A 26,922-nucleotide genomic window follows, 5' to 3' on the forward strand; every position below is an offset into this window, starting at 1 on the left:
CGCGCAGCTGCCCTATGTAGTTTCATGCGTGAAACTGTCTGCCCTTCTCTGCGGCTGTAACGTGCTTCGGCTTTCGTAGAATATTATAAACGATCGATCGAACAAATTACGAATTCTATCGGCTACAATCATACGAACGAGACAAGCGAGACGACACGTCTAGGCTACAACATCCTTAAAAAAAGATTTGAAGCTAAGGTAGGTAAATTATAAGGTAAAAAATTGGAAATTTAGTGAAAAATTTGTTCCAAAAAATTGGAAATTTAGTGAAAAATTTGTTTGAAATCAAAATTTCTTACCTGCTTCCTTCTCATGTTTAGCGGTTGTCAGGTATGTTTATTCCATGGACGTATCGGCAAATTTTGCGCTTAGTCCTACGCGTAATATCGCTTGCTATACGCAGTTACGCTATGCGCGATCATTAGGTCCCTGCGCGAGACCTAGTACCCTTACTATACATGTATGTCAGTGTTGGTGAGGCCTGATGAGGCTGAGGATGCGATGCGGATGCAGGCAGCTAGCTAGCTGAGATGAGGTGTTAATTATGTAAACAATGAGAGCTACAGATCATTAACCAGAATATAACGTTAGAAGCAGTGAATCGGCACAGTTGATAGTGCAGTGGCCAGTGGCAGTGCATCTGACGCCTTCACCCTGTTCACGTTGTTCAGATTCCTGTTCATTCATTCTGATCGTTATGGAACCTGTCCAAAACTAAACAGGGCCTACCTTGGTATTGAAAAAATGAGGACATCGATAGTTGCATTATATTTATACATTGTATCGTATGTTGGTTTCTCGCATATAAAATCCAAAGTACCCGGTACGCATGGGGTGGGCGGGGTGCAATACGCTGGAACATTTGAACATGAATAGAAATCAAGAGAAGTTAGGGGATATATTCTACAGGTAAATAACCTGAGGAAAAAAAAAAATTCAAGAAAATACTCGTTACTCGTTAGTTTACACATACCGGTAATTATTGTAAACACATATATATATGCCCATTCACTGGATGCAGGGCTGCCAACTCTCACGCATTGAGCGTGAGACTCGCGCATTTTGGTCCTTTCTCACTCTAAAACTTTATTTCATTTGCATGCATTTCTATTGATCTCACTCATTTTGACTCCTAAATTATAGCATTGGCCTATGGGAGTCTCACTCTCAACTAGTTTCCAGTGTTGGCAGCCCTGTGGATATATGCTTTTCAATGGGAAAACAGGAGGTTGATTAAATTCATGAGCTTGCGCTGGTGTACAGTAAAAAAAAAAAAAAAAGTCACTTGTATTTGTTGCTGAGAGTTCGCGTACGGTAGGAGTCAACAATCTGAACCCGGGATGAATCTTTGGTTATTTCTGCTTCGAGTGGAAAAAATTTAGATGAAACTGAGAGATATTTACAGCTGTACCTTGGCATTTGATAAAAAAGTGGTTGATTATGAGTAGTTGTACTGTAGACCTGTCCAACTATACAACCAATGACATCACAAAGGTTTATACAGAGAGGTTTATAAAGTGAAATTACATTGTATAAATCATACTTGGGTAGACGTGTAGGGGTCTAGAGTCAGTAATCTGACCGTATTGGCTACCGTACATTGCCTACAATCCAGTGGAAAATATGAGTTTACAACTCAACTTTCAGTATAGAAGGAAAAGAAAAAAAGATCACCGTTTAGGGATTCGGGGTTTCTTACTGATCAATGCACCGATATGTCTGTAGTGTGAATTTATCAATTTCAGTAACATTGTTTTCGTCATTGTCGCCAAGAACTCAGCTCTTCATGGCTGCAAAAATAATTGCATTTGTGTCTAAATCTGTCGATTGTGCCTGTCCATTAATTTTTCAGTACTGGTACCAGTGGTGTAAAAATGAATTCATGGATGTTTTCATGATTTGCAGAATGTGTGTGGGAAACTTCCATGCACCTAACCAAAGCTAATAACAACATACCTCGTTTACCAGGAAGTGTAAAGGGGATAAAAGGTGAATGGCAGGGACTTTTTGATGACATTGTTTTCCACCTATACAACTGTACTTGTACTTGTAGCATGCATCATGAGGTTAGCGGTATTTCTGTTGATTTGTAAACATTGATTTGCCCTGGTTATGTGCCTTCATGCCATTTTCAGTGGTGGATCCATGGGGGAGGGCATTGGGTGTGCGCCCCCCCTTTATTTTTTGTTAAAACAAAAGAAATAAAAAAAAATGGGGGGAGGGGTGCGTGCGCCCCCTTTAATTAATTATAGAGGCGTCTCCTCTTTATGGAATTCCTGGATCCGCCCCTGATTCTGAGTCGTGTTTTATTTTGTTTTGCTAATTTACAGATATTTTGTCCTCAGTTGAGCCTTTCGGACACATTGCTGATAAGATCGTTGATCATCTGACGACTTTCCTAGACCAGTATCCATCAAGGCCAGCCATCAGATTGGATTTTTAAGCAATGAATATACTGAGCCCCTGTCATTGAATCTGTCTCCAACAACATCTCTAGCAAGACGTATTTATACTTTGAGGAAAAATAGATCTGCATGCTATTCAACAGAACTGATACCGGTAGCAATAATGTAAGGATGGTACGTTTGTACTTTATAATTGAAAGTGTGCAAGAATGAGCTCATTATGACCCAGGGTGTGTCAAAGGTCAGAGTTCGTCCTTGACCTTCTTAAAGGAGACCCAACTTGTTCAAAGAGCAGTTTATATAAGAACTGAATGATTGCATGGTTACTTCTGCGCTGAAATGAGAGAAATTGAAGCAGCAGCTGCACGGTAGCAACGGCAGGAACTTGTTCGTGACGGGCAGCGAGATCGAGACATCCCCATCGTCGAAAGATGGACCACTGCCGGCACCTGAGCAAGCTGTGCTTAGGACAGAAGCATTCGATACTCGACCCTTCCGAATGGCACTGCGTCGTGTGCGGGACCACTGAAAGTGTGTGGGTGAGTGCTAGCACAGTTGTGGAAATTGTAGTCCCACCTATTTGTCTCCATGTTAGTACATGATGTATGTACTATATATAGTAGCAACACATTTTAGAGGATTAAACTTTTGTGTCTTTCTCAAATTGGCAACTGCCTTTACAATTTTTTTTTTTAGATCTGAATTTGATCAGATCTAATAAAATTAACCAGTTTTATCTATAATATCTAAAATCTTGTCACCACTTAATTATACCTTATATTAAGAAAATTGTGTGTACTGTACAGTGAAATTCAGATTTGCCAACTTGATGAGGTTGAGATAATTTTGTGCAACAGACTTTCCCCGGCGGAACTTCATGGCTGGAAATCAGAGGAAAGTCAGGAGAATTAAGGGAGGAGGGATGGTTGGGAGAGGGGGTGGGCAAGTTGTCTCTCAAAATAGAGAAAAATCTGCAATCAAATCCCTCAAGGTTATCATCATCAGTCCATGTCAAACCATATTGTATCATAAATTTTTAATCCTTTATAATCTTGTATCACGAATATTACATACAAACTTTATCTCAAATTTTTATGTACATTCATTGTACTATATAAAATGTACACATGTCTCTTTCTGTCTTGGCCTTTCCAGGCTTGCCTGAGTTGCACCAACGTGGCATGCGGCCGCTACAACGAGGAGCACGCCCTCAAGCACTTCAAGGAGACGGGCCACCCGCTTGCTATCGAAGTCAATGAACACTATGTGTTCTGGTAAGGGCAAATTTGACACATTTGTTGGAAGTACTCTCTCCAGGGCTGCACACTAAATCATTTTTTTCTACTGGTCCGACCTGTCTGTCGGACCAGTAGGTACCCAGTTTGTTTATTTTTTACTCGTCTATTCCTGGAAAAGTTACCGATCCGACATTGATTTTTACTGGTCCTGGACCGCCGGACCAGTGCCAGTGTGTATCATTGCTCTCTCACATGAGCCAAATAGGCTGAATGACCATCATGCCAGGAAGATCTGTGACCTTATTGTACAGTCAACCTTGCCTAAGACAGATCTTGGACTGAAGACATACGTGTAGCTTCGACTTCGAGAAAATCTGACTTGTGAGGGATTAAAATCAGAAGAATATAAAGAGAAGGGGTCTTGAAAAGACCTTCGACTAAGGCAATTATTTGACTTCAGCATGGTTGACTTACATGTATGTGCCATGCTCAGATTCCCATCTTGTCCTACTTTACTTTAAATATTCAATGATTTGTTACCTGTTTCAGGGCTGCCAACTCTCATGCATTGAGCGTGAGACTCATGCATATTGGTCCTTTCTCACTCTAAAACTTTATTTCATTTGCATGCATTTCTATTGATCTCACTCATTTTAACTCCTAAATTATAGCATTGGCCTAGGGAGTCTCACTCTCAACTAGTTTCCAGTGTTGGCAGCCCTGATGTTTCATATGTCATGTCCTATGTTCTCATATCAGTCTTATCCCTATTTTGTTTGCCAAATCCTATGTTTTAGAATGTATGCTGAATGTTATTCACCATGTGTGTTGTTGTAAAACGAAATATAATTTCCTGAGAATCCGCAGTTCACAAAAGTAAAATGCGCGCGCAAGTTTTTTGTCTACATAGTCCAGTACATGTAGTGTAGTAGATACTCATCTATAGGTTTTTTAGGGGTGGTAATTCATAAATAAGTTTCACGAGCTGCAAAAAGGGCTGTTGGTTCCAATCTGTGAAAGTTTCATGCTGCCAATAAGGCAATATTTACTGGTTTTACTGTATCATCGTTCTTTCCAATGTCATGTCCTGATTCCTGTTTGCATGGCCCATGTCCCATGTTTCGTACATGCCATGTGGACTATGTTTTGTTTCTATGTCACATGTCACATCCTACATCCAATGTTTTTCGTTCTGCGATCAATATCACAATGTTTTTGGCTTTGCAACTGATTAACAAGTCGCCCTTCATCAATGTAAATATTAAAGGAGACCTCCGGATGATTTTCAAATTTTTACATTTGAACATATATGGGCAAGTCCAAGATATCGCGCACCTTACGTATGGGACATTCAGAGATTTCAAACCTCTGAAAAGTAATGAAGGAGCACTTGGATTTTATTGTTTATCATCAGGAGGACTGGTATCCTTGAGAAGAATATTGTGTTTAAGTTTGGTGTCATTTGACCTTGGGTTGATTATTTTATTAAGAAAAATATGCCAACTTACGTATGGGACCAGAGAAAAACTGGATTTTTCAAAATAAAGTTTGAACTGAAAATTCTCTGAAAGTACCTTACTGATCAAGTTCTGTTTGGAAGTGAAGAAAGGTACAATACTGAAGTATCTTTCAGCAAAGTTTCACTGCAAAAGAATAAAGCATATTTTCATGAAGTTGGTTTAATTAACGAAAGTACACCTTACGTATGGGACATGGCTCAACTTACGTATGGGACATTTGTCTTTAGTGCACAAATGCATTCATGGGAATGACTTTAAATTTCCCCATAGTGTCATATTCAGTTCCACAAATCATGCTACAACATGTAACAAATGAAATAGACTTCTAAGTGGGTACTTTCCCGGTTCAGGTACCCAGCAAAAGCTAAAATAAAACAAATAAAAGTAATTACCAATTTACAATTAAATGTCTTAGTTTGGATTCCGTCATGCATTAACACTGTCCTCATGATGTCTACACATGCAGATATAGTATACTGACACTCTATTTCTAGCCCATTTGTAATTACTCTAGTCAATATTTTTTCATCAAATGAAAAAAAAAAATGAGCAAATTCTAGCTTGTGACCTTGATATAGCATACATGTACATGTACAATAACTAATTTGTAGTCTTGATAATTTCAACTTTAGAATCAAATGTCATGTACAATGTATTTGCAGATACAGTTTGAAGTGGGTACTTTCAGTAGCTCTAGGCTTACCTTGCAAGTTGTCTAAGTTTTTATAAAGCTTTATAATTGTTTGAAATGCAGCACAAAACACAACAACAAGAGTACTTCATTTTGCTCTGTAATCATCATGTTTTGCCATGTGAATTTTAGCTGAACTGCAAAATCAATCAAATTTTAATGAAAGTTTTAGATTTTAAGGAGATAGAAGAATGTATGTACCAATGCTGTTTCTGTTTTTTTTTTTTCAAATTGCTTGGCTTCGTGTCTATGAAACCAAAGACGACAAAATTTGTGCTACTTTGTACATACATACATGCTTGTGTAGTGATACAGGAAAGATTATCATTTGCACATTCAAATCTAGATTTGAAACACTTAAGTAACTCACTGATCTGCAAATTACAATTTTGAATAAATTCTAATAACCTCATTTGATCATACACTACCAGATTGCAGTGTATGTTGATAATTGTGTAGATGTGGGGTACAAAGTAAGTATGAGTTGATGAAGGTGTCTCAGAGCACATCTGTCTCTTCAAACACAAAATAGAAAAGAAAATTGAATTTCCTATTTGTTTGTGTAATTTGTGTTTTTAGCACTCCAACCACAGAACCAGTATTGATATTGTGGTTTATAGCAAATGTAAACTATAGTCTTCATTTTACAGGATTTTCAGAAATCATGTTCATGACCTTGATAAGTCATGACATATTCTGAGGGTGAACAGTTGAAATATTAACAATCATATCAAAATAAAAAGTACAAGTGTACTCTCATAGGGTTTTTCCTTTGCTATCAACTCAAGTAATGACAAAGTTACCTGCTCACACCTTAAGTGATTTTTCTTTTCAGTAAGACCTATAATGTTGTCATTGATGCGCGCCATAAGCACAATTGTTTTGATTTCGCTTTTGAGGCTGTACAACCTGTGGTACATGCTGAACAGTGTACTGCACCTAAAATGACACTCAGAGAATCCCATTCTTGGACAAAGTCATTTTGTAGAGAGGTAAAGTTGAAAATGATAACTGAATTAAGAAAATGTCCAATATCAAAATGTTAACGGGGAATGTTAATTCAAGACCAGCTGCACAGCCTGTAATGAAAATAAGAAATTACAAGTATAAATGAATATTCTTTATTTTCCTTTCTTAATCATAGAATGACTCAATAATGCTGTTCTTACACTCTCCCTGAGGTCATCTGAGTAGGAGAGGCAGATATATAGACATATTCTTCAGAGTAGGTGCAAAGATAACCATTAACCAAACAAATGTAAGGACATATAGCATCCATGTCAAAAGGCGGTTTTCCCATTCACTTTGCATGTAATGTCCCATACGTAAGGCATTTGTCCCATACGTAAGCAAACTTTAATTAGTTATAAGATGAAGGACTAATTAAATTTCCTCATTTAGTTTTGCTAATCTGGAGTTGAAATGAATAAATTAGAACTTCCTAAAGTATGATTGGTCAATGTTACAAATCTTCAGAAAAAACTTAAAAAAACATACTCAAATCCTTACGTATGGGACACTATGTTCTGGGAAAGTGCATAATTTGCATAATTAATGTGCTGACCTTGTCTTACCAATTGCAGATTATACTAACTCATACAGGGGTCATGTCCATAAAGGAACTAGGTCAAGGACAAATTCAACTGATTTTAGATGAATATTTATAATTTGTCCCATACGTAAGGTTTGTTTTTGATTTATGCAAATCAAGGCCATATTTCTTGCATAAATTTGCATAATTCAATATTTTCTTTGCTGGAAACATATGATTTAACTCTTTGGCTACAAGATGATATCAATAACTTTTTGATAAAATCAAGATGAATTTTGAGCATCTGAGGGGACATTATCTTGGACTTGCCCATATAAATTAGTTATACTGGGTACAGAGTTTGAGGATTTATAATGATTGGGATGAAAAATAATGTTTTCGAAGTTAATAACAAATTGCAATGAACAAGGATGATGACATGGCAGCCTCACCATAAGAATGCATGAGATGTGGCTCAAGGAAGCAGCACAAAAGAAGAAGGCATGCATAGATTACACACAGGTGAGCTTGCAAGCATGCGGTATTGTAATGGAATGACACTGCTACATTTCTGAGATATGTGAGGCTCCTATGTCATCATCTTTGTTCAGTGTAATTTGTTTAAGGTTTTTGAAAGTATTGTTTCTCCGCTCAAGAACCACAATAAATTCTACAAATTTATACATGAAGCTGTTGATTTATGTACTACATGATGTGAAATTATGAAAATCGTCCGGAATGCCCCTTTAAGCAGTGATTATTATTGTTCTAGTAGTACCCATGATAAAAATCATGGGCATATTGTCGGTCAGTTGCAATATTAAACACCACTTGACGCAAGAATTCATTAATTTATATTAGTGCTTGAAATATGTACTAGCCATCAAAAAATTGCTGCCATGCCCCCCCCCCCCCCCACTGTCCCGAATGCCCCTTTCAAAATCAAACTGTTCATGGCCACAACATTTTGTTACTCACTTGTGCCCCTTCAAAGTGGATTTGTGCCTCCTCAAAAAAGCTGCCTTCACCCAAATTTGATGAAATTTGAGGCCTGTTATTGTATGTTTTTCAATTTTTACCCATCTGCACAGTTATGATTGTGATGATTACATCCTCAACGACAATGTGACGGGGGACCTGAAGTTCTTGCGTGACACGCTTGAGGTGATCACCAAGCAGACGTTTGAAGAGAATGCTGGGAGGAGCGGCAGACGCTTTCTGCGCGCCCTGTCCGTCGACTCGGGCCAGCTCAAACACAGTCATGGGTAAGTCTATCTGTCTGTCACGCCCCATTTCACACCCATAGAAAAGAGGTATGTAGTCTTGACAAGATCAAACACAGTCATGGGTAAGTCCTTTTGTTAAAGCCCATTCCACACTCTTCAGAAAAAGAGGTATTTAGTCATGACAAGAGCAAATAAAATTATGGGCAAGTCTGTCTGTCAAGCCCATTTTACACCCATAGAAAATATTATAAACAATTTTGTTCATTACAAGATCATCTTGAACCCTGTTGGTGCACACATCTTGTCAAGTTAATGCTTTTGGTAATAACTTAATTCCCTCCCAGACTTGGGTTTTTATGCCTCCACCACGAAGTGGTGCCGGAGGCATTATGTTTTCGGGTTGTCCGTCCGTCCGTCCGTCCGTCCGTCCTTCCGTCCGTCCGTAATGAATTTTGTGGACAAGGTAACTATCAAAGCCTGTTGAGGTATCCTAATGAAACTTGGCATGTATGTGTATTAGGGGGTGAAGTTGTGCCTATCAACTTTTGGGTGCACATGCTCAAGGTCAAAGGTCAAAAGGTCAAGGTCAAATACATAAAATTTCACTATTTCCACCATATCTATTGAATGCCTGAAGATATTTTCTTGAAACTTAGTGTATACATGTATTACCCAATTAAGATTCTCTTTCGAAAGTTTGGGTCATGAGGTCAAAGGTCAAAGGTCAAAAGGTCAGGGTCAAATACATAAAATTTCACTATTTCCACCATATCTATTGAATGCCTGAAGATATTTTCTTGAAACTTAGTGTATACATGTATTACCCAATTAAGATTCTCTGGTGAAAGTTTGGGTCATGAGGTCAAAGGTCAAAGGTCAAAAGATCAAATAAAAATATTAAAACTTCTTTTTTTTCTCCATACCTTGGAAAATTGTTCAAGGTATCTTCATGGAACATAGTATATACATATACTGACTGGAAGTGATTATCTAGAGAAGGTAGGGTTCATGGGGTCAAAGGTCAGGGGTCAAAGGTCAAGTGCAACACTTCAAAATTTCACTTTTTCCCTCCTATCATGCAATGCCAGCAGGGTTATTTTTTTTTACACTTGGTGTATGCATACATGTGTAACCTAATAGAAATTCTCTGGAAAGTTTTTTTTTTCTTCCTTTTTTGCCTCAAAGGTCGAAAGGTCAACGATCAAGTGAAAGTGCTGAACTAACTTTTTCCTCCATATCTCGGAAGTGGCTCAAGTTATCTTGAAACTTAGTACATATTATGCATGTTCTACCTGAAAGTGATTATCTTATGAATTTTAGGGTCAAGTGCCAGATGAAAATGGTAACAATTTACTATTCAATTCAGAAATTGCACTTTTTCTCCACACCTGTACCTTGAAAATTACTCAATGCTTAAATGTATGAATGGGTCAAAGTCAAGTTAAAGTCCTTAAATCCCTAGATACATGCTCTCCTATTCATCCAATTAAACCTAGGTCAAGGAAGGTGAACATTCAACACATTTGTGACAAACTTGTCATTTCAATATTTTGCCAATTTTGTGAAAATGTAATCACACATTGTCCACATGTACTACCTAGACCTATTGGGAAAATCATGCATTATGGCGGAGGCATACCAGTCGCCAAAGCGACATTTCTAGTTACGTCTGTTATGAAATGCTCCAGGTTGTTCGAATGCTGTAACTCCCGTAGTAGCAATGTTGCTGCAGTACACTGGGGATTTACATGGTGTCGTGATCTGAGAAAACTAATAAGTTTCAAGACTTTTGTGATGATCACACTTGACCACACTTGAACAGTTAAGAAACAGTACTACATCATGTCCAAATTAGATTTAATGGATTGAAAAGAATCATTTGATGAGAGTAGTGGAGGTATTTATCAAAAAAGAGATCCACACCAAGAACATTGTGAATTTCAAGTTGGGCTCACGCATTGTGCATGATACTGTGTTGCTGCATACTCATGAAGTAGATTTTATAATGTCTGGTCATTTAGGCGGAGGAGATTCTTTCCACTTCCTCTTTATTATAGGAAAGAGGACTCCTTTGTGATGAAAGACAAGGGGCACACTGCCCTCATCCACCGCCGCTTCGTGTTGCTATCGACGACGTTCCTGGCGTGGAAGCACCTCGTCCACGGCGACAAGGTCACGGGCCAAAACCACCAGCGGACGCCCACCAAGGTCGCAATCCCCAAGCGGGAGCCCAACGAGGAGGAGGAGGACGAGGAAATCTCGTTTAAGGACCCCAGCCGGGTGGAGAACCAGGGCGTCGGCAGCGGCAGTGGTGGGGTGCAGAGGAGCCACATCCACCCCAAGGTGGCCAAGAGGGTCCAGAAGGTGGTGACCCCCATCAAGCGCAAGTGGACGGTGCTGACCCCCGGCGTGACGGGGCTGCGTAACCTTGGCAACACGTGTTACATGAACTCCATCCTCCAAGTGCTGAGGTACACTAGACCTCCATTCTGTAAACATCTTATTGATCTCCTAACTGCAATATGCATAGTTTTTGAACGGAAATCACTCATGAAGCTTTCAAGATAGATATGTGCACGGGGGCGGTAAAATGGAAGACTACTACGCATTGTACTGTAGTCTCTAGCCTAGTAATTTCAAGTGAAAACATAACTCTTGCAAAAACAGTGAGCGGCATGCCAAGTAAATGCAATATTATTGCTATGCAATATGCCAAGATATCAACCAATGTCCTACTTTGAGAAAGCATCTACATAGTGATGTAACAAAGAATGAAATGCTATCATGTCAACATGCAGGCATCTTTCATGATTTCTACTTGACGCTATGTTGAAGCGCTTAATGCCTTTTATGCCAATGAGGTACTCTGGCATTTTATGAGTTCAGGTTGGTGATGTATACTTCCTGGATTTGGGCTAAAACTTATCAAAATGAATTCAGATTAAATATAGAAGTGAGTGTGGACCAGGAATTTTAAGTTTGTCCATTTCTACCTGTTTTTTTCAACAGCCATCTACTAAAGTTTCGAGACTGCTTCCTGAAGGTGGAGATTGACCTTCGACCCAGCTCCAGGTCAGAGGTCAAGGGTCAGAATGCGGTATTAACCAACAGGAAAAGGACTCATGAGTATATGAGACAAACCACGGTGGAATGCTTTAAGGTATTGGGAAGCTAGACTTCCATCATCTGAGTTTTCGGTGGTGTGACGATAGTGATGGTGATAATTATTTCCTCCGCCAAGGAAGGAGGTGATGTTTTCATTTGCGTTTGTTAGTTTGTGTCTTGTGTGCAAAATAACTCAAAAAGTTGTGAACACATTTGAATGAAACTTGCAGGAAAAGTTGATAATGACACGAGGAACAGATGATTAGATTTTGGTGGTGATCCAGGAACTTTTATGGATTTTTGAAGGATTTTAAAAATATTTTGGAAGGTAGGGTCAATAATGAACTTGGGAGTTCAAGCCGCGTGTATTTGAAGTTTGCATTATATGCGCACTCTGTCTCTGCTCGGGCAAGGCACCGTGTAGCTGGAAGCTGATGATGTAACAGAAGGCTTCTATATTGGGAAACTGGGCAATTTTCAGTATTCATGTGTGAGTAGAAATCCCTGACCTCTATGGAAAAACAAGATGAGTGGTGGAAATTAGCTACTTGGCGGAGGTCTGCGCTCTCAGAGTGCTTCTCTTATTACTACTACTAGTATTACTGCTGCTTCTACTACTACTACTACTTCTACTAATGCAACTCTTACTATTATCGTCATCAGTCTTATTACTTGTGACCTTTTCTCTCTCCAGCTGACCCAGACGCCAAGGAGTGGGGAGTCCAGCTCCAGCCGTGTCCAGCGGCACCAGCGGCAGCGCTCCCCGGGAGGGGGCGGGCTCAATGGCGGCTCGGATGACACCAAGGAGGCCGTCGACCCCTCAAAGTGCAAAGACCCCCGAAAGGTCAACAACAACTAGTGAGTGACCGTTAGATATTTGATCATTAATCTTGTAAAGGCTGAATGACAATAAAGTGTAGAGTGGATTCACAGGATATGTCATCCTTGAAGTCGACAATACCCCGTATCTAAAAAAAAGTCATTGAGCTTCTGGAGTGAAAACTTATTTATTTTTGAAACATTCTCGCAAAATGACATTAATGTTGACATCAAATAATATAAAATCATTGTTTTGGGGTTATGCTAATTATTTCAATATTTTGGATTTGAATATACACTGTAAAGCAGGAAGTTATAGTGCCATAAAATTTTCATGAATTGGAGCCGACAGACTTTTTCCTGGCATGATTTTTTTTTTTTTTTTTTTTTGTGAATCGCCACTGTCATCCAATGCAATACAGTTTAGCCGAGAACTTTCATGTGCATAGAAATTTCATGGATCTTGGCTCTTGCAAAATTGAAATGCAGACAAACATTTCTGATTTTACAGTAAATCCCAACTGAGATACGACGTCTTGCCATTCCAGGGATAACGTGATAATATTTCTGGTGCACTTGGTATGATCCAACAGACTGTATATGCCATACATTTTGCAGGCCTGCACATTGTATGCAAATATAGACTTGTAATTGTAAAGACAATTGCGTGAGCGGCTCAATTCACAATTCAGGACCATAATGCCTCTGGAGGTTTCAAGAAACATCTCAAAACTCTACTTTATGTTCTGAAATCGAATAATTCACATTATTTTTCTTTTATTACTGATGTAAAGCAATGAGAAACAATGTACAGCTCATAATTTGTAAGAGTGCTATGCAGTCGTAGTTCTTGCATTACCGTATGGTTCTCGAAAGTTTTGTTATTAATTCATTTTGTTTCGTGCTGTTTTTCTGAGTGTATCTGTTTGTTTTTTTAGCCCACAATGCCATGAGCTGCACATGCTGTTAAGGGTAATGTGGTGGGGGAAATTGTCTCGATCCGTGGTATTCTCAGCTTCATCATGACTTTCATATTCTGTGTAGAATTTTCATGGATTTTACTTTTGTGGCTTGGCCTTTTTTTGAAAACATTTTCCTTGATGTATCTGACTCATATTTTTTCGTCTTGTCATGTTTTTGTAGCCCACTATGCCATGAGCTGCACATGCTGTTCCGGGTGATGTGGTCTGGGAAGTGGGCTATCGTCTCGCCCCATGGTATTCTCAGCTCCGTCTGGAGGTTGATACCGTCCTTCAGAGGATACGCCCAGCAGGACGCTCAGGAGTTTTTATGGTGAGTGTCAGAGAAGGAGAGAGATGGATAGACAGGTAAACAGACAGACAGATAAACAGACAGACTGACAAACAGCAGTAACAGAAAGAGAGAGAGACAGGTATATGGACAGACATGAGAGAGAGATAGACATACAGACAAACGATGAGAGGGAGGTGGACAGACATAGTGACAGACAGACACCGGTAAACAAGCGATGAGATAGAGAGAGAGATAGACAGAAAAATAAAGGGAGAGAGAGAATTACAGACAGGTAGACAGACAAACAATGAGAGAAAGAAAGAGAAGGGAAGAGAGATGGACAAACAGAATGACAAACAAATGCAGAAACAGACAGACAGACAAAGATAGAGAGAATGAAAGACAGACAAACAGACATGCAACTAGTGAGAGAGAGAAACAGAGAAAGAAAAGAAAAGTATGTGACAAAACTGTTTTGTAGAAATGAAAATGCGACTAAATGCAGACAACAGCCATAATGATTAAAATCTGTGATAGGCAACAAATTGAGTATTGAGCTAAAAACAAGCTGTTATCAGTCAAGAGGTGAGGTAAACAATCGTAAGGAAGAGCCAGAAAAGTACAGGAGTTTACAGACACTGATGATTTAGCCAGAAAGAAACCAAAGTGACTTGAGGAAGATACATCATTTTCAGAGCACACAAGAAGTGTTATTTACAGGTTTCCAGAGGATTCTGCAGTCAGAAGTCTGTGAGCTGTCCAAGGAATAAATTCTAATTAACCTCATTTTTTGTTTTTCTCTCTTCAGTGAATTCATGGACAAGATTCACTCAGAGCTGCAGGGACTTGCTGCGCCCGTCAGCCTGTCGCTGGGGAGCGGCGCTGCTGTGGCAACCAAGGAGATTGTCCCCAACATCTTTGAGGGATGGCTGGTGTCCCAAGTGATGTGCCTCAAGTGCCGGACCAAGTCCAATACATACGAACCCTTCTGGGACCTGTCCCTAGAGTTTCCAGAAAGGTAAGGCAACGGTTTCTGTATACGCCGTATACTTAGTGAGTCTAAGTTGTCATCAGTTGTCATATCTAAATATCTGTTTCTCTCTCTTTCTGTCAGGTATCAGTTTAGCTGCAACCGGACGGACATCTCGGAGGACACCTGCCACCTGACGGAGATGCTGTCCAAGTTCACTGAGGTGGAGCATCTCGACGGGCCCGTCTACCAGTGCGAGGAGTGCAACAGCCGGCGGAGGCAGGCCTCGGGCAAGCCCGTCATCCGGACGGAGGCCACCAAGCGGCTACTGATCACAAAGCTACCTCATGTCCTCCGCCTCCACCTCAAGAGATTCAGGTACAATAATTGTGGCGGTAGTGACGTTGATCTGGCTTCACATCAAAGAGAAGCACAACACATTTAATTATCGTTGCAACTGATTGACAAATTGCCCTACATAGACGTAAATAAGCAGTGAATTGATCAGTGTTTTAGTATTAGCCATGATAAAAAAAAATCATGGTTGTACACCTATCAATTTCAGTGCTTATTTACGTCGATGTAGGGCAATTTTTCAATCAGTTGCAATGAAAACATCTCGACGGAAGGATTTCATGAATTTGAACAATTGCACTTCATTATCATCTATTAATCTGCCTATCTTCTTATCTATCCATCGATCTATCTATCTATCTATCCATCTATCTATCTATCCATCTATCTATCTATCTATCTATCCATCTATGTATCTATCCATCTATCTATCTATCTATCTATCCATCCATCTATCTATCTTTCTATCTATCTATCTATCCATCTATCTATCTATCTATCTATCCATCCATCTATCTATCTTTCTATCTATCTATCTATCTATCTATCTATCTATCTATCTATCTATCTATGTATCTATCCATCTCTCTGTCTCTCTACCTATCCATGTATTTATCTATCTATCTCACTCTCTAGCTATCTACCTTTTCGTAAAAAGCGTGGTGTTTCATTGTCTTTTCCAGGTGGTCGGGGAGGAACCACCGAGAGAAGATCCATGTGCCGGTCAAGTTTGACGAGGAGCTGGACATGAGGCAGTTCTGTCTCCTGGACCCAAATAGCCGGCGCATCCTGACCGGCGAGGACTACATGTATGACCTGACTGCAGCGGTCATCCACCACGGCAGGGGGTAAGTCACGGGAAGATTGAGAGGAGGAGGGGGAGGTGGAGGAGGAGGAGGAGGAGGAAACAATCCTGGATTTGATTGCAATATTACCATGGTTATTTAGTATTTAATCTTCTTTAAGGAATTAAGAGGTGTCGGGAGGAGGAGAATAATAATAGCAGTGATAAGAAGGAATGGGAGGAAGAAGAGGAGGAGGAGAAGGATGAGAAAAGAGCGAAGAAACAATCCTTTAATTGATTGCAATATCAATCTAGTTATCACATTTGCTGTTATACAAATGATGCACAGGATAGAGTGCGTTAGTGGAGATGTAGCGCACTCGAGGGTATTTACAATTGTGAAACATGCATGCATGTTGCACTACATTGTAAATACCCCAGAGTGAGCTGCAACTAAAGCCACGAAATAATCCTGTGCATCATTTGTTTTATAAAATGGGTCGAAAACTAACAGCATTTATACGTACCTTTGTGGATCAAGATGTCCGAAGATGTTCGTCCCAAACATTTTACGCACGTCGCACTCGGAAATCCCGCACATATAAGTACTGTACGTATGTACGCCACACATGTTATGCACACAAGAAAGGCCGGCTGGCAGCCCGAACTAGAAGTTGTTTACAGGATTGACAGCGCGTATAGTAGCGCGGGATGCACTTGTAACAACTGATTGAGTGCGCACTGCTAGTGCAAACATTGTGACGTCAGGCCGAGCATGTTAGTGAGAAATTAATACAAGCACACGTGACTCATTTCAGCGCTTCTAATTGGCTACATTCTTGAACCCATTTTATAAAAGGTATTAGGAGGTAAGAGGAGGAGGAGAAGAAGAAAAGAAAAATGAAGAAGAAGAAAAGAAAGGAGAGAAAGAAAGGTACTGTAAAACATATATTTATGCCATGAAATTATCAAGCTGACAGTCGTTTTAGCATCATGGAATTTTCGCGAATTGCCACTGGCATTCAATGCGTATGGCGTAGGCAAAAACTTTCATGAATCTTGGCTCTTGCAAAATTTGCGATATCAAAGTGCACGCGAACGTTCCTCGTTTTACAGTAATTGGATTTTTAGACAGTGAGTAGTCATTATACACACTGCATGATTATGATCATCATATTAAATCATCTTGACCCTATCATGTTTGCCTTCCTTCCAGATTTGGCTCAGGGCATTACACCGCATATTCCTGGAATCATGAAGGCGGTAAGACTTGTTTCATTATTCTTTTTCTTAACATTATTCTTGTGTTTACTGGCCATTCACCTTTACAACATGGAGAGAGTTGCTTCTTTCTGAAAAAATTTGATCCGGTTGAGGAGGAGTGGAAAGGATCGCAACCGGGCGGAGGAGGGTTATAGTAAAGTGCTGTAGTTTGCTTGAGAAGTGGTAACATTTTCTGCCTGATACATTGTTTCGTCAAGAAGCCCACTGGTATACAGTGCATGTGCAACAATTGATATGTAGTACACTGTACGTCTAAGACAGCAGTCAGGGTACCATGTTAGTATCTAAATTCAGATTTTTTAAAGCCTTTTTTTGCAGTCATCTGTAACTTTGGACTTATGTTGCTTCCTACGGTCATTTACCGTCAATATTTACCGTGAAAGTTTGCGTATTGAGATGCAAGTAATACACAAGAATCTCTGGGGAGGTTATGTGGAATTGCCCTGATTTTGATGCGTGGTCATTGGCAGCCCTAAATTTCTGTATATGTATAAATGGCATTCTCACTATTCCCACCTCCCCAGGGTTTTGGGTCCACTGCAATGATGCGCGGCTGGAGCTTTGCTCCATCGAGGACGTGACAGCCTGCCAGGCCTACATCCTCTTCTACACCAAGCGAACGTCCGTTGCCACGGCGTCCACGCCGGGCAAGGAGCAGGAGGAGGAGGCGGAGGAGGAGGCGGCGCCGGGGCGGATGAAGCGGAGGCGATTCACACTCTGAACTTTAGGCGTGGTGCTCCTCAGTGTGCTCAACATGAAAGCTGTCCATTCAGTGCGAAGTGTGAGGTTCACAGCGAGTGCAAGGTTCACAGCGAGTGCAAGGCCCTGTTCACACCCAACATATAGGAGCACTCTCCAGCCGGATGGCTCGTGTGAAATGTATTCCAAAACGAGTCAAAGCCAATGTACAATCACTCCTGCGAGTCGTTTGCAGGAGCGATCATCCAATTACCTCAGACAAGTGTTATTAAAGGTGTGGTACTTTCCCAGGGCTGCCATTACCCCATTCAGTAAAGAGAAAAGCGTTCCAAATTAGGCTCATCGTAGTAGTTCGTCATTGTTGCGCCCATGTACTTGATCTTCAGAAAGTGGGGGAAAGTAGGGTGGGTGTTCAGGCCAATTGTGTCAAGTGCTAGAGGGATCTCTTGATTGCTGCAAAGAGAAACGCTTTTATTTCCTTAGTGTGGATAGGGTCTATGAAAAAAAAAAGAAGAAAAAATAAACTACAAGGTGGTGGTACATGTACTTGCTGCCCTGCCAGGTATAGAGCATCCAGTTTGGGGAATAGACTTTGCTATGAGATCTTCTTCAAATGCGTCTACTAACAGCCCACAGCCTGGTTGGAAAACTGCACGCCAATCAGATCCACTAGCAAAGAGGGTGTTATCTTTGAGATAGTTTTGTTTGTTTGTCTAATTTTTTTTTTTTTGACAATTGTGCCCTTTTGTTCTTTACTGACCGAAGTGAGCCTTATAATGTCAGTTAAGAGGCAGAAGGATATTAATGCTTTGATGTATGGAGTTAACACCTTCTTGCTGTGGTCTGGTTATGTCTGCTATTTTCAGTATGCATTCTCTGTCAAATTTTCATCCAGAACTGTCTGACTTTTGGAGTGACCTTTGCAGTAACTTCCATTGCTGAAATTAACTCGACATGATATCTGCTTTCTTCATTGCTTGTGGGAGATTACCGTAAGGGACGCACTCAAAATTTTGACTTGGAAAGTGTGTGATTGAACATTTTTTTTTGCAGTTTGTGTCACATATGTTCCTTGAACTAGTGTATTTATTTTCTTTTTTCTAACTAAATTAGTGATGAAGATTTTTATGTTTCTTTATAGTAGTATTCAGTGTAGGACCGATGATTCCCGGTTAGACTTGAATTGAGGTCAAAGGTCATGGTGAAAGGGTTCAGACATTCATGGGGTTCATTCCAGTACAAAATAACAACTGATGCTGGGATTACAAAAGGGTCTCATCAAAGTAGTTAAGAATCCTGGCCTAAAACCCAGTAAGCATGCTGACACTATGGAATTGGAAGGCTGGCCCATCTCCAGCTCAAATATATACGAAGATCCTGCAGTGAATTGTGTTCTGGTACCTGTATATCACTGATCTGTATGTCAGTACACACACAGCCGAAGATTCAAGAGTCAATGCACATATTCGCTGGGGGAGGGGGATCTACTTTTGCGGTAACTTTCTCAGAGACAGGTTGGCAATCTGACAACGGTCTTAATCCAGCACACCCAACAACCCAGGTCGTTATCAGAATCAAAATCATTATCGAAATTAAAATTCTTCATCAAAATCAGTAATCGAAACCCCAACCTGAAACAGCCTGTGGTGGTCCATGTTAACTGACTGGGAATCGAGGGATATAGATGGGGATTTTTAGCACCTCCTCTCTGTCTTGTCATTTCTTCTTCCAATGAATAAGCAAGCTAAAGCTAGACACAAAATACTCAGATATCGGGCATTACTGTATACGCTATAATTTTTCGCGTACATAAAATTTCGCGAATTGCCGATGTCACACATTTTCGCGAGTGGTTAAATTCGCGATTGGGAGACCAGAGAAAATATGAAGTGGCAAAGAAAGTGTGAATTTTCAACTTACTAGCAACGAATGCTACCACAGCGACTCGGCTGTGTATACTAGAGATTCTAGTAGTTAGACGTGGACATGCTATATGACATGTACGTAAACAAGCTTAGCCAGGCAGTATGGTCTGTTCGGTAAGCCGTAAAATGATTGTATCGTCAAGGCAAGGGATTCATTTTGGAAGGTAATATTTTCGCGTGATGTTAATTTCACGAATATCTCCCGACTCGCGAAATTCGCGAAAATAAAACCCATGCGAAATATATAGCGTATACAGTATTTTTGGATAAGATTTGATGCCAATTTGAGAGTTATTCCACACAGACTTTAACTGCCATAGGCTATGAAGTGTATTATTTGTTTGAAATATTTTTGTGGAGGTTATAATATAAGGATATTGTTAGCTGCAAGAAGATGTTATCACGGCAACATATGTCCGATGAGCGCTAAAACTGCTAGTATTATAGCTGTTGTTATGTCTACTATTTTAGATGTGGAATTTCCATCATAATTCTAATATGTAGTACCATATAGTTTATCCCATGAAAAGTTTTTACCATGACTATGCAAATTCAAACAATTTTTTTTTCTATCCAGTTATGATTTCATTTCTTTTTGTAATATAACTTATTCTGAATGGTATTTAAACTAACACTGTGTCATGTATATCGTACTGCCAAGAAAACTGACTGCTGTAATATGTTAACTAAACGTATCAGACACTAAATTTCAATTCATGAAACATTTCATGCTAAGATGGTTGATAGCATCCAAAAGTATATCAAGATGATATGATTTCTGTGGAATTGACGTCAACCCAAGTCAACGTCCATGTGCAGGTGTTATTCCCTTCAACTTGGGAGGATTTGCCGCTAACAACTGTGCATTCAACATAATGCTCACAAAGTCTGAGTCACGAAAGTGTTTCAGTTCGGTCAGCACCTGGACTCAAACAAAATTTTGGATTCGGTAGTTGCAGATAGTCGCTGTCTTGAAGGTTGTAGTTTTGGGCCTTCCAGGTTTATCAGAGTGCAGGGAAAGATAAGATACCAAACCAAGGCAAAGTCTAATCTGTTCATATTATTACATTGAATTCTTTTGCGATGCTAAGAAGCAATGGGGTCATTACTTTGCTAGCATTAATCTATCACCTGGTGATGAAATTTTGCATTAGTCATAGAGTATATTAGAGCGAGAACATCTACACTAAGAATTTTAGTTGTATCATTCACTGCAGTATGTTTATTTTGTGTTCAGTGAGGCAGTTTGTTGTTCTTGTAGGGTTCATGGCTACTTTTGTTCCTTTAGACCTTAATTACTATCTTAATCAGATTTTTTTTTTTTTTAATTATTGTCCTGCATAATTGTAGTGCCGAGATGTTTTGCCAGGATATGCTGAAATGCTGCATGGTAATTGTTGGTGAAACTAGTGTGCAAGTTTTCTATGGAGGTTACTGCTGAATATCAAAGCCTGTGCGCTCCCGTACTGGTTTGACATTACACGCTGTGTAGACCTTGTATGCATTCGTCTGTCCTCTAAAGCCCCAGTCACATAGACATGCTGGATCACCCCAGGTGTGATCCAGGGTGATCTGGGGAGAGATCTGTGTTGAAGCCTTGGGCATCCTTGGACATCCGTGAGGCCAACACGGCAACTTTTGGAGGTCAAAAACATCCGGCGTCATCTGGGGACTGCCGTGTTGGCAGAGCAATCCAGGATGGTCTGTGTGGCTGCCGCCTAGCTGCCATGTTGGTCCATGTAAGCGCCGTGTAGATGCCGTGCTGTTCTGAACTTATCAGTGTAGCTGCCGTGTTGATACCGTGTGTACAGTCATCGGGACTTGTTGACCCTCCATCCAGGGCGAAATTATTCCGGAACTCCCCGGATCATTGTGTAGATCCTAGAGGATCCGTGTTTATATGTGACTAGGGCTTACCATTTCAAACATTTGTTCTTCATGCCTCTGCTGACACAGTTGCTGGAAATTTTATTTCATATTTATCTGTTTTCTTTTGCTTACGCTGTCAGAAAGTTGAAATATACTCTGCTGTCATGCTGCCTAAAAAAAGGAAAGACAAAAATGATATGAAATCCAAATGTACTATGACCAAAAAATTTTGCATAAGGCATATCCTGTTAGCTTGTCAATCTATTTATGACCCTGTACATAGATGCATACATATGTACATACATATGTGTAAATTGTAAATACATCCAGTGTTGTGTAATCCTCCAGATTGTTTGCGACAACTGGAGTGAGAGTCTGCCATGCCCACTTCTGCAAAAAATCAAACACCAAAACATAAATCAAATCTCAACAGTCAGCGATACTCCACACAAACCTCTCATCCCCATTCCTGTGCTATCTCTGTTTGTGCCACGTTTGCACGCCCAACTGTTGACAGCTTGCCGACTTTGTATAATTTGCTCAAATGCACAATTGAATGCAAGTTGATCAATAGAAAATTGATAAAATACATTAAAAATGTAGTTCATAAGTACAGGTTATATCAGTCCTTCGCCTATTCCATTTAGCTTGGGTTTTTTAACATTTCCATGACCAAACTTCATCAAAGGAGCATTCCAACAATCAGTGGGTATTCTCATCAAAAAATACCTGTAGTTTATGCTCCCTTGACACAAAATCCGGGTCAGAATCTTTGATGCATCATTTCCAGGTTGGCCTTATATTGATACTATTTTTTGCTTATTTCTGTATTATTCTTGCTTTTTGACTACTGCCATGTGGATTTTACTGCCATTGCTGCCTCTGATTTTTAGACTTAAAGCCACCATGATGTCTAACAATGTCTGTAACCCTGTCTGTACCAGGGACTTTGTACAGTGTGTACAATGCTATGGGGATTTTCTGTGCCAATCTGCACCCAAATGCACACAAGGGGTTGAGTATTCAGTGCAAAGTAATTGTTAAAAAAACTCTTCAAGTTTTCATGGCAAATCTCTATTGCACGAAAAATTTTGCAGACTTTTTAACCCCTTTGTGTTTTCAGACACTTAGCTTGACTTGCCAAGCTTTTGCCATGAACAGTCAGTTTAATCAACCCAAATTTGCCGTAGCAGTAAAGTTAGCGAGCCTGCTCAGGCGTAGCAATATGCCTCAGTCCAACAGGAAGGCCATGGTGATACAATGGGGATTAAGGATTAGATAATCTCTATCCATTGATGATTGGTTTCCAGCCATCTGTGCCAATCGGAGAAGAGAGCACGGTGAGGATTAAGATCAGAAAAGTGAGTACATGAGCAATGTATACATCTTGTCATAATTATAATGCTTTAATTTCTATGGGGAGAATGTGGTGTACATTGTACATGCAGTTGCAGTGGAGTGGGTATTGCTGATTGTTGACAACCGTTGTCAGGTGTGGGCGTGGCACATTATTAGACACACCTCCTTCTCAGGGTTATTTGCATAAAGATGAATTGAGATGCTGTGTAGATATTATTGCTATGCCATATTTTGTTTGATAGTGTCAGTTTATTCTTTGTGCGTGATGTTCAGTGCTTTGGATGTATCGCTCAAGAACCCACATCGACCAAGTCGCATTTTAGTCACAAGTAGCACTTTGCTTTTTTTGAGTTTGCTTTTAGATGAAGGTCTTTTTAAGTATTTTAAATCCTTTCAAATTTTCTCTAAACAAGTAGAAGCTATTTCACCAGTCCAAATAGGTTCAACTTGGGCAAGGTTGACTTTGTTTCATATATCTTCTCTTTTTCTTGCCGTCTCGAAATATCGAACAAATTTCAGTTTCCTACAATAGAGTTTGTCTACTGTATAGGAATAGATATCACATTACCTTTATACAAGAGAACCTTGTTTTTAACAAGCTATATCTGGCAAAACGCTTCATGAAATGCCACTCAAGTGAGGTTCAACTGTAGCAAGAAGCAAGCAGGAAAAGCAACTGGAATCCCGCGACATTACAGAAAAGATGTCAGAGCGTTTTCTAGCAGTTTTTACAAAATATTGATTACGAACAAAATGATATTGGCTACCATTGGGTGGTAGAGACCAAAGCTTTAAATCTAGTAAAGACAGTAAGCTTTAACACAATGTTCAAGACGTTTTTGTACATGTACATATTTGTGTGTCGAAACACTTTTGTGTTGTAGTTGTTTTTTTTTGTATATGTACATATGTAATCTATTCTTGGATGTGAATATACTGCTGTTCTTTTTTTTTTCTATGATTTTGTTTTTACTTCTTGTATAAAGAACAAATAAAACTGAGATGACTTCCATTCCTAATAACAGCTGTACGATGGCTCTTTTGAGTGCTCATTGCTGTTTGTGCAGAGTTGTGTTAGACAGCTGTTTGCAGGTAAACCAAATGCTTTATGATTGTCACAACTTATGATGGAGTGTGAACACTTGAGTAATGCATTTATACCAACCCTTGATGCTATTAAAGGGGCATAGTCCCGGTAGTGTAGAGGGCGCTGTTGATGATACTGCCTATCACCGTTAGTATTGATACAAAGATTACCGCAGTTGAGCTGTCATCAAGAGTAAAGTGCGTTAGTAGCTGTTGATAAGTAATGTTGCCTTCGTTGTCTTCTCTGCGCATCGTGCAGTCTGTAGTAATGCCAGGGTGCGTGCATATTTAATATAATTTAATATGAAAGCTGTCATCCCCCTCAGCTGAATCATGAGCCGTACTGTGATCGGACCACTGACTACAGTGGATCGGACTTCTTCGGACTCAGGGAAGTGGGCCAAAGCGTAAGCGCTAAAGAGGAGTCGATAGCGTAGGTCTCTATAGGAAACTTGTGCCGTGCGCCCGCATACACATTTGACTAAAACACCGCGACCATGCACCTTTAAGAGATTGCAACCCCAAACTGTAAACGTGGAAAATGAAGTGAGTAAATTTGCATGAATTTTGCCCATGATTGAACTACAGCATTGAGTGCAATCTTGCTATAAAAACATGGTGAGAACAAATTCTCTTTGCAACGAAGTAGAAATTCAGGTCCCATAGTTATCATCTCCATCTTTCTTTCCTTTTTGTGTTGGGCTATAAATGAAGTTTCGATATAATGAAAGGAGAAAGTAATGGCCGTCACGAAGAATTGTCATAATGGAATGGACTGTGTTATGTACAATGTAATTAAAGTGAGGGATACATTATGTAGCATACTGTACGTGGAACACACATTGATAACTGGATTTTGTACAAAAATACATACAGTTTCATCCATGGGACTAAAATCAGGTAAGGTTCTTTCAGAGAGGGTTAGAATGAATGTAGCAGTGCAAAAGTTTCTGCTTCTACACTACAGTAGGTTAGTTGCTTCATGGAGTTAGGAAGGCCAGCCTGGTTCAGATATACAATACATAACTCACAATTCCCATAACGAATTGCATACAGTACATGTATTGTCATTGCTTTTGTAAGCACACACAAAGTTAATCATAATATCCTCACTGCATTAACTTTGTGTGATTGCATTTTGTGGATTAAAGGGATGTACACTATATAAATAATGAATGTTTATGAGTGCAATGAACAGAATATTTCACGAGGTGAAAGATACCAAGTTGAATGGATCAATTTAATCTTTCATTGCATGAAATATTCTGTCCATTACAGTAATGAAGAACATTTATTAATTTGTTTTATATAACACCCAATGTAGATCCTTATCATTTGATGTTATATTAATTTAGAAACGAGAGAATGTGCGGGATCTGAGATCGAGAGTGCTCACTGAGCGCTTTACGCAAGCACACTGTCACATACACACCAACGCAAATGCAAGCGTTTTTTACTTTTACATGCGTAGTGTGCCGGGCTCGCGGCATGATTGAAATGGAGTTAATACAATTATTGCAATTATATGGATCCAAGATTGCATGGTTAAAGGTAGGGGATACCTTTTACAGACCTCCCAAAATGCAGCAAAACATTAAATATGAACCTCAGGGGACTTGTTTAGGCCGCTGCTGAGAAATTTGGAAGTCAACAGTTATCCACAATTTGAATAATGCACAAAACTCAACTACTCAGTAGTTCTGTGTCTCAGCCACACTTACGCCTTTTTGTTGCAGTCTTCTGTATTTTTTTTTTATCTATAAACACAAATCTAAAAGTATAAGAGCTTATGTAATAACATATAGAGTGTGTGGCAAGAATGTACATAGAAATGTTTGTAAGTTTTGATGAACTTTCTTCACAAAATATACATGATGGACACACATGCAGTGCATGGGTCTGCAAAGGTAGCCTAGTAATGTACTGGAATTTACGGTGAGCCCCGAAAAAAAATTAAATTCAAAATCCAACGGTCAATAAAAATGTACTAAATGTTACCTTCCACTTTCAATACTTTATGGGAGTTTCTAAAATGATACTCTCTTCAACATACCACTGTATTTATACAACTTCATTTGAGGCATGCAAATGGGATTCCCTACCTTTAGTGGAGCCACAGTTGCATGAATGATGAGGTAATACTGAAGGAAAATGGGACAAATGATCAATAGCAAATAACAAATCAAATGACAAGTATCTAGGTGTTATTTAGTTTGGGTTGAGATGGGGATTCAGGTTTAGAAACCACATGTGAAATATTAAAGAGCCTACAATTCTACGAGGAATATTAAAAGTTTGATAGGAATTTGTTTTGAAATGATAGATATACAGCGTGTACATGTATATAAACAAGAACAGGTCCTTTATTGGGACAACTTTGTTTTACTTAAGATGATTTTGGACATCTCAATTTCAAAACCAAATTTCATCAAATAAACGTTAAATTCCTCTTAGAATTGTAGATAGTGTAAACCAGTGGCTAAACGGAATAACATATCAGTTGTTAACTTTATCTCCCGTGTAGTTTCTGTAACAGAGATGATATTGAGGTGTTTGTATTATTTTTGTTCTGATTTCAACAGGAAATCAGAATTTTCAGATGATGTTGATACAGTGTACATGGAAATAGCAAAAATGTGAACAGACTTGGGAAGAAATCAAAAATATGCAAATCAAATCTGCAGAATATTATGCCTGTGCACTATTCAAGGCTTGGTACAGGCAGCCTGCAAAGAAATAATGAATAGATTATAAATATTCCATCAATCAACCACCAGAAGTACACAATGAGGTAATGGCCACA

At 39.5% G+C, this 26,922-nt stretch overlaps 1 protein-coding gene across 1 annotated transcript; it reads left to right on the forward strand.

The window, feature by feature from the left end:
• Window positions 1–2,726: 2,726 nt before the first annotated feature.
• On the forward strand, window positions 2,727–18,417 carry LOC140226540 (ubiquitin carboxyl-terminal hydrolase 44-like). The gene is made up of 12 exons (XM_072306990.1): window positions 2,727–2,944; window positions 3,561–3,679; window positions 8,477–8,650; window positions 10,669–11,082; window positions 11,621–11,771; window positions 12,411–12,574; window positions 13,679–13,828; window positions 14,598–14,807; window positions 14,904–15,137; window positions 15,797–15,961; window positions 17,114–17,160; window positions 17,706–18,417. The coding sequence occupies exons 1-12, from the start codon at window positions 2,837–2,839 to the stop codon at window positions 17,900–17,902; spliced, it is 2,133 nt and encodes a 710-aa protein (XP_072163091.1). The 5' UTR covers window positions 2,727–2,836; the 3' UTR covers window positions 17,903–18,417.
• Window positions 18,418–26,922: the final 8,505 nt, after the last annotated feature.

Source organism: Diadema setosum, chromosome 3 (assembly GCF_964275005.1).
Source record: "Diadema setosum chromosome 3, eeDiaSeto1, whole genome shotgun sequence".
Lineage (NCBI taxonomy): Eukaryota > Metazoa > Echinodermata > Echinoidea > Diadematoida > Diadematidae > Diadema > Diadema setosum.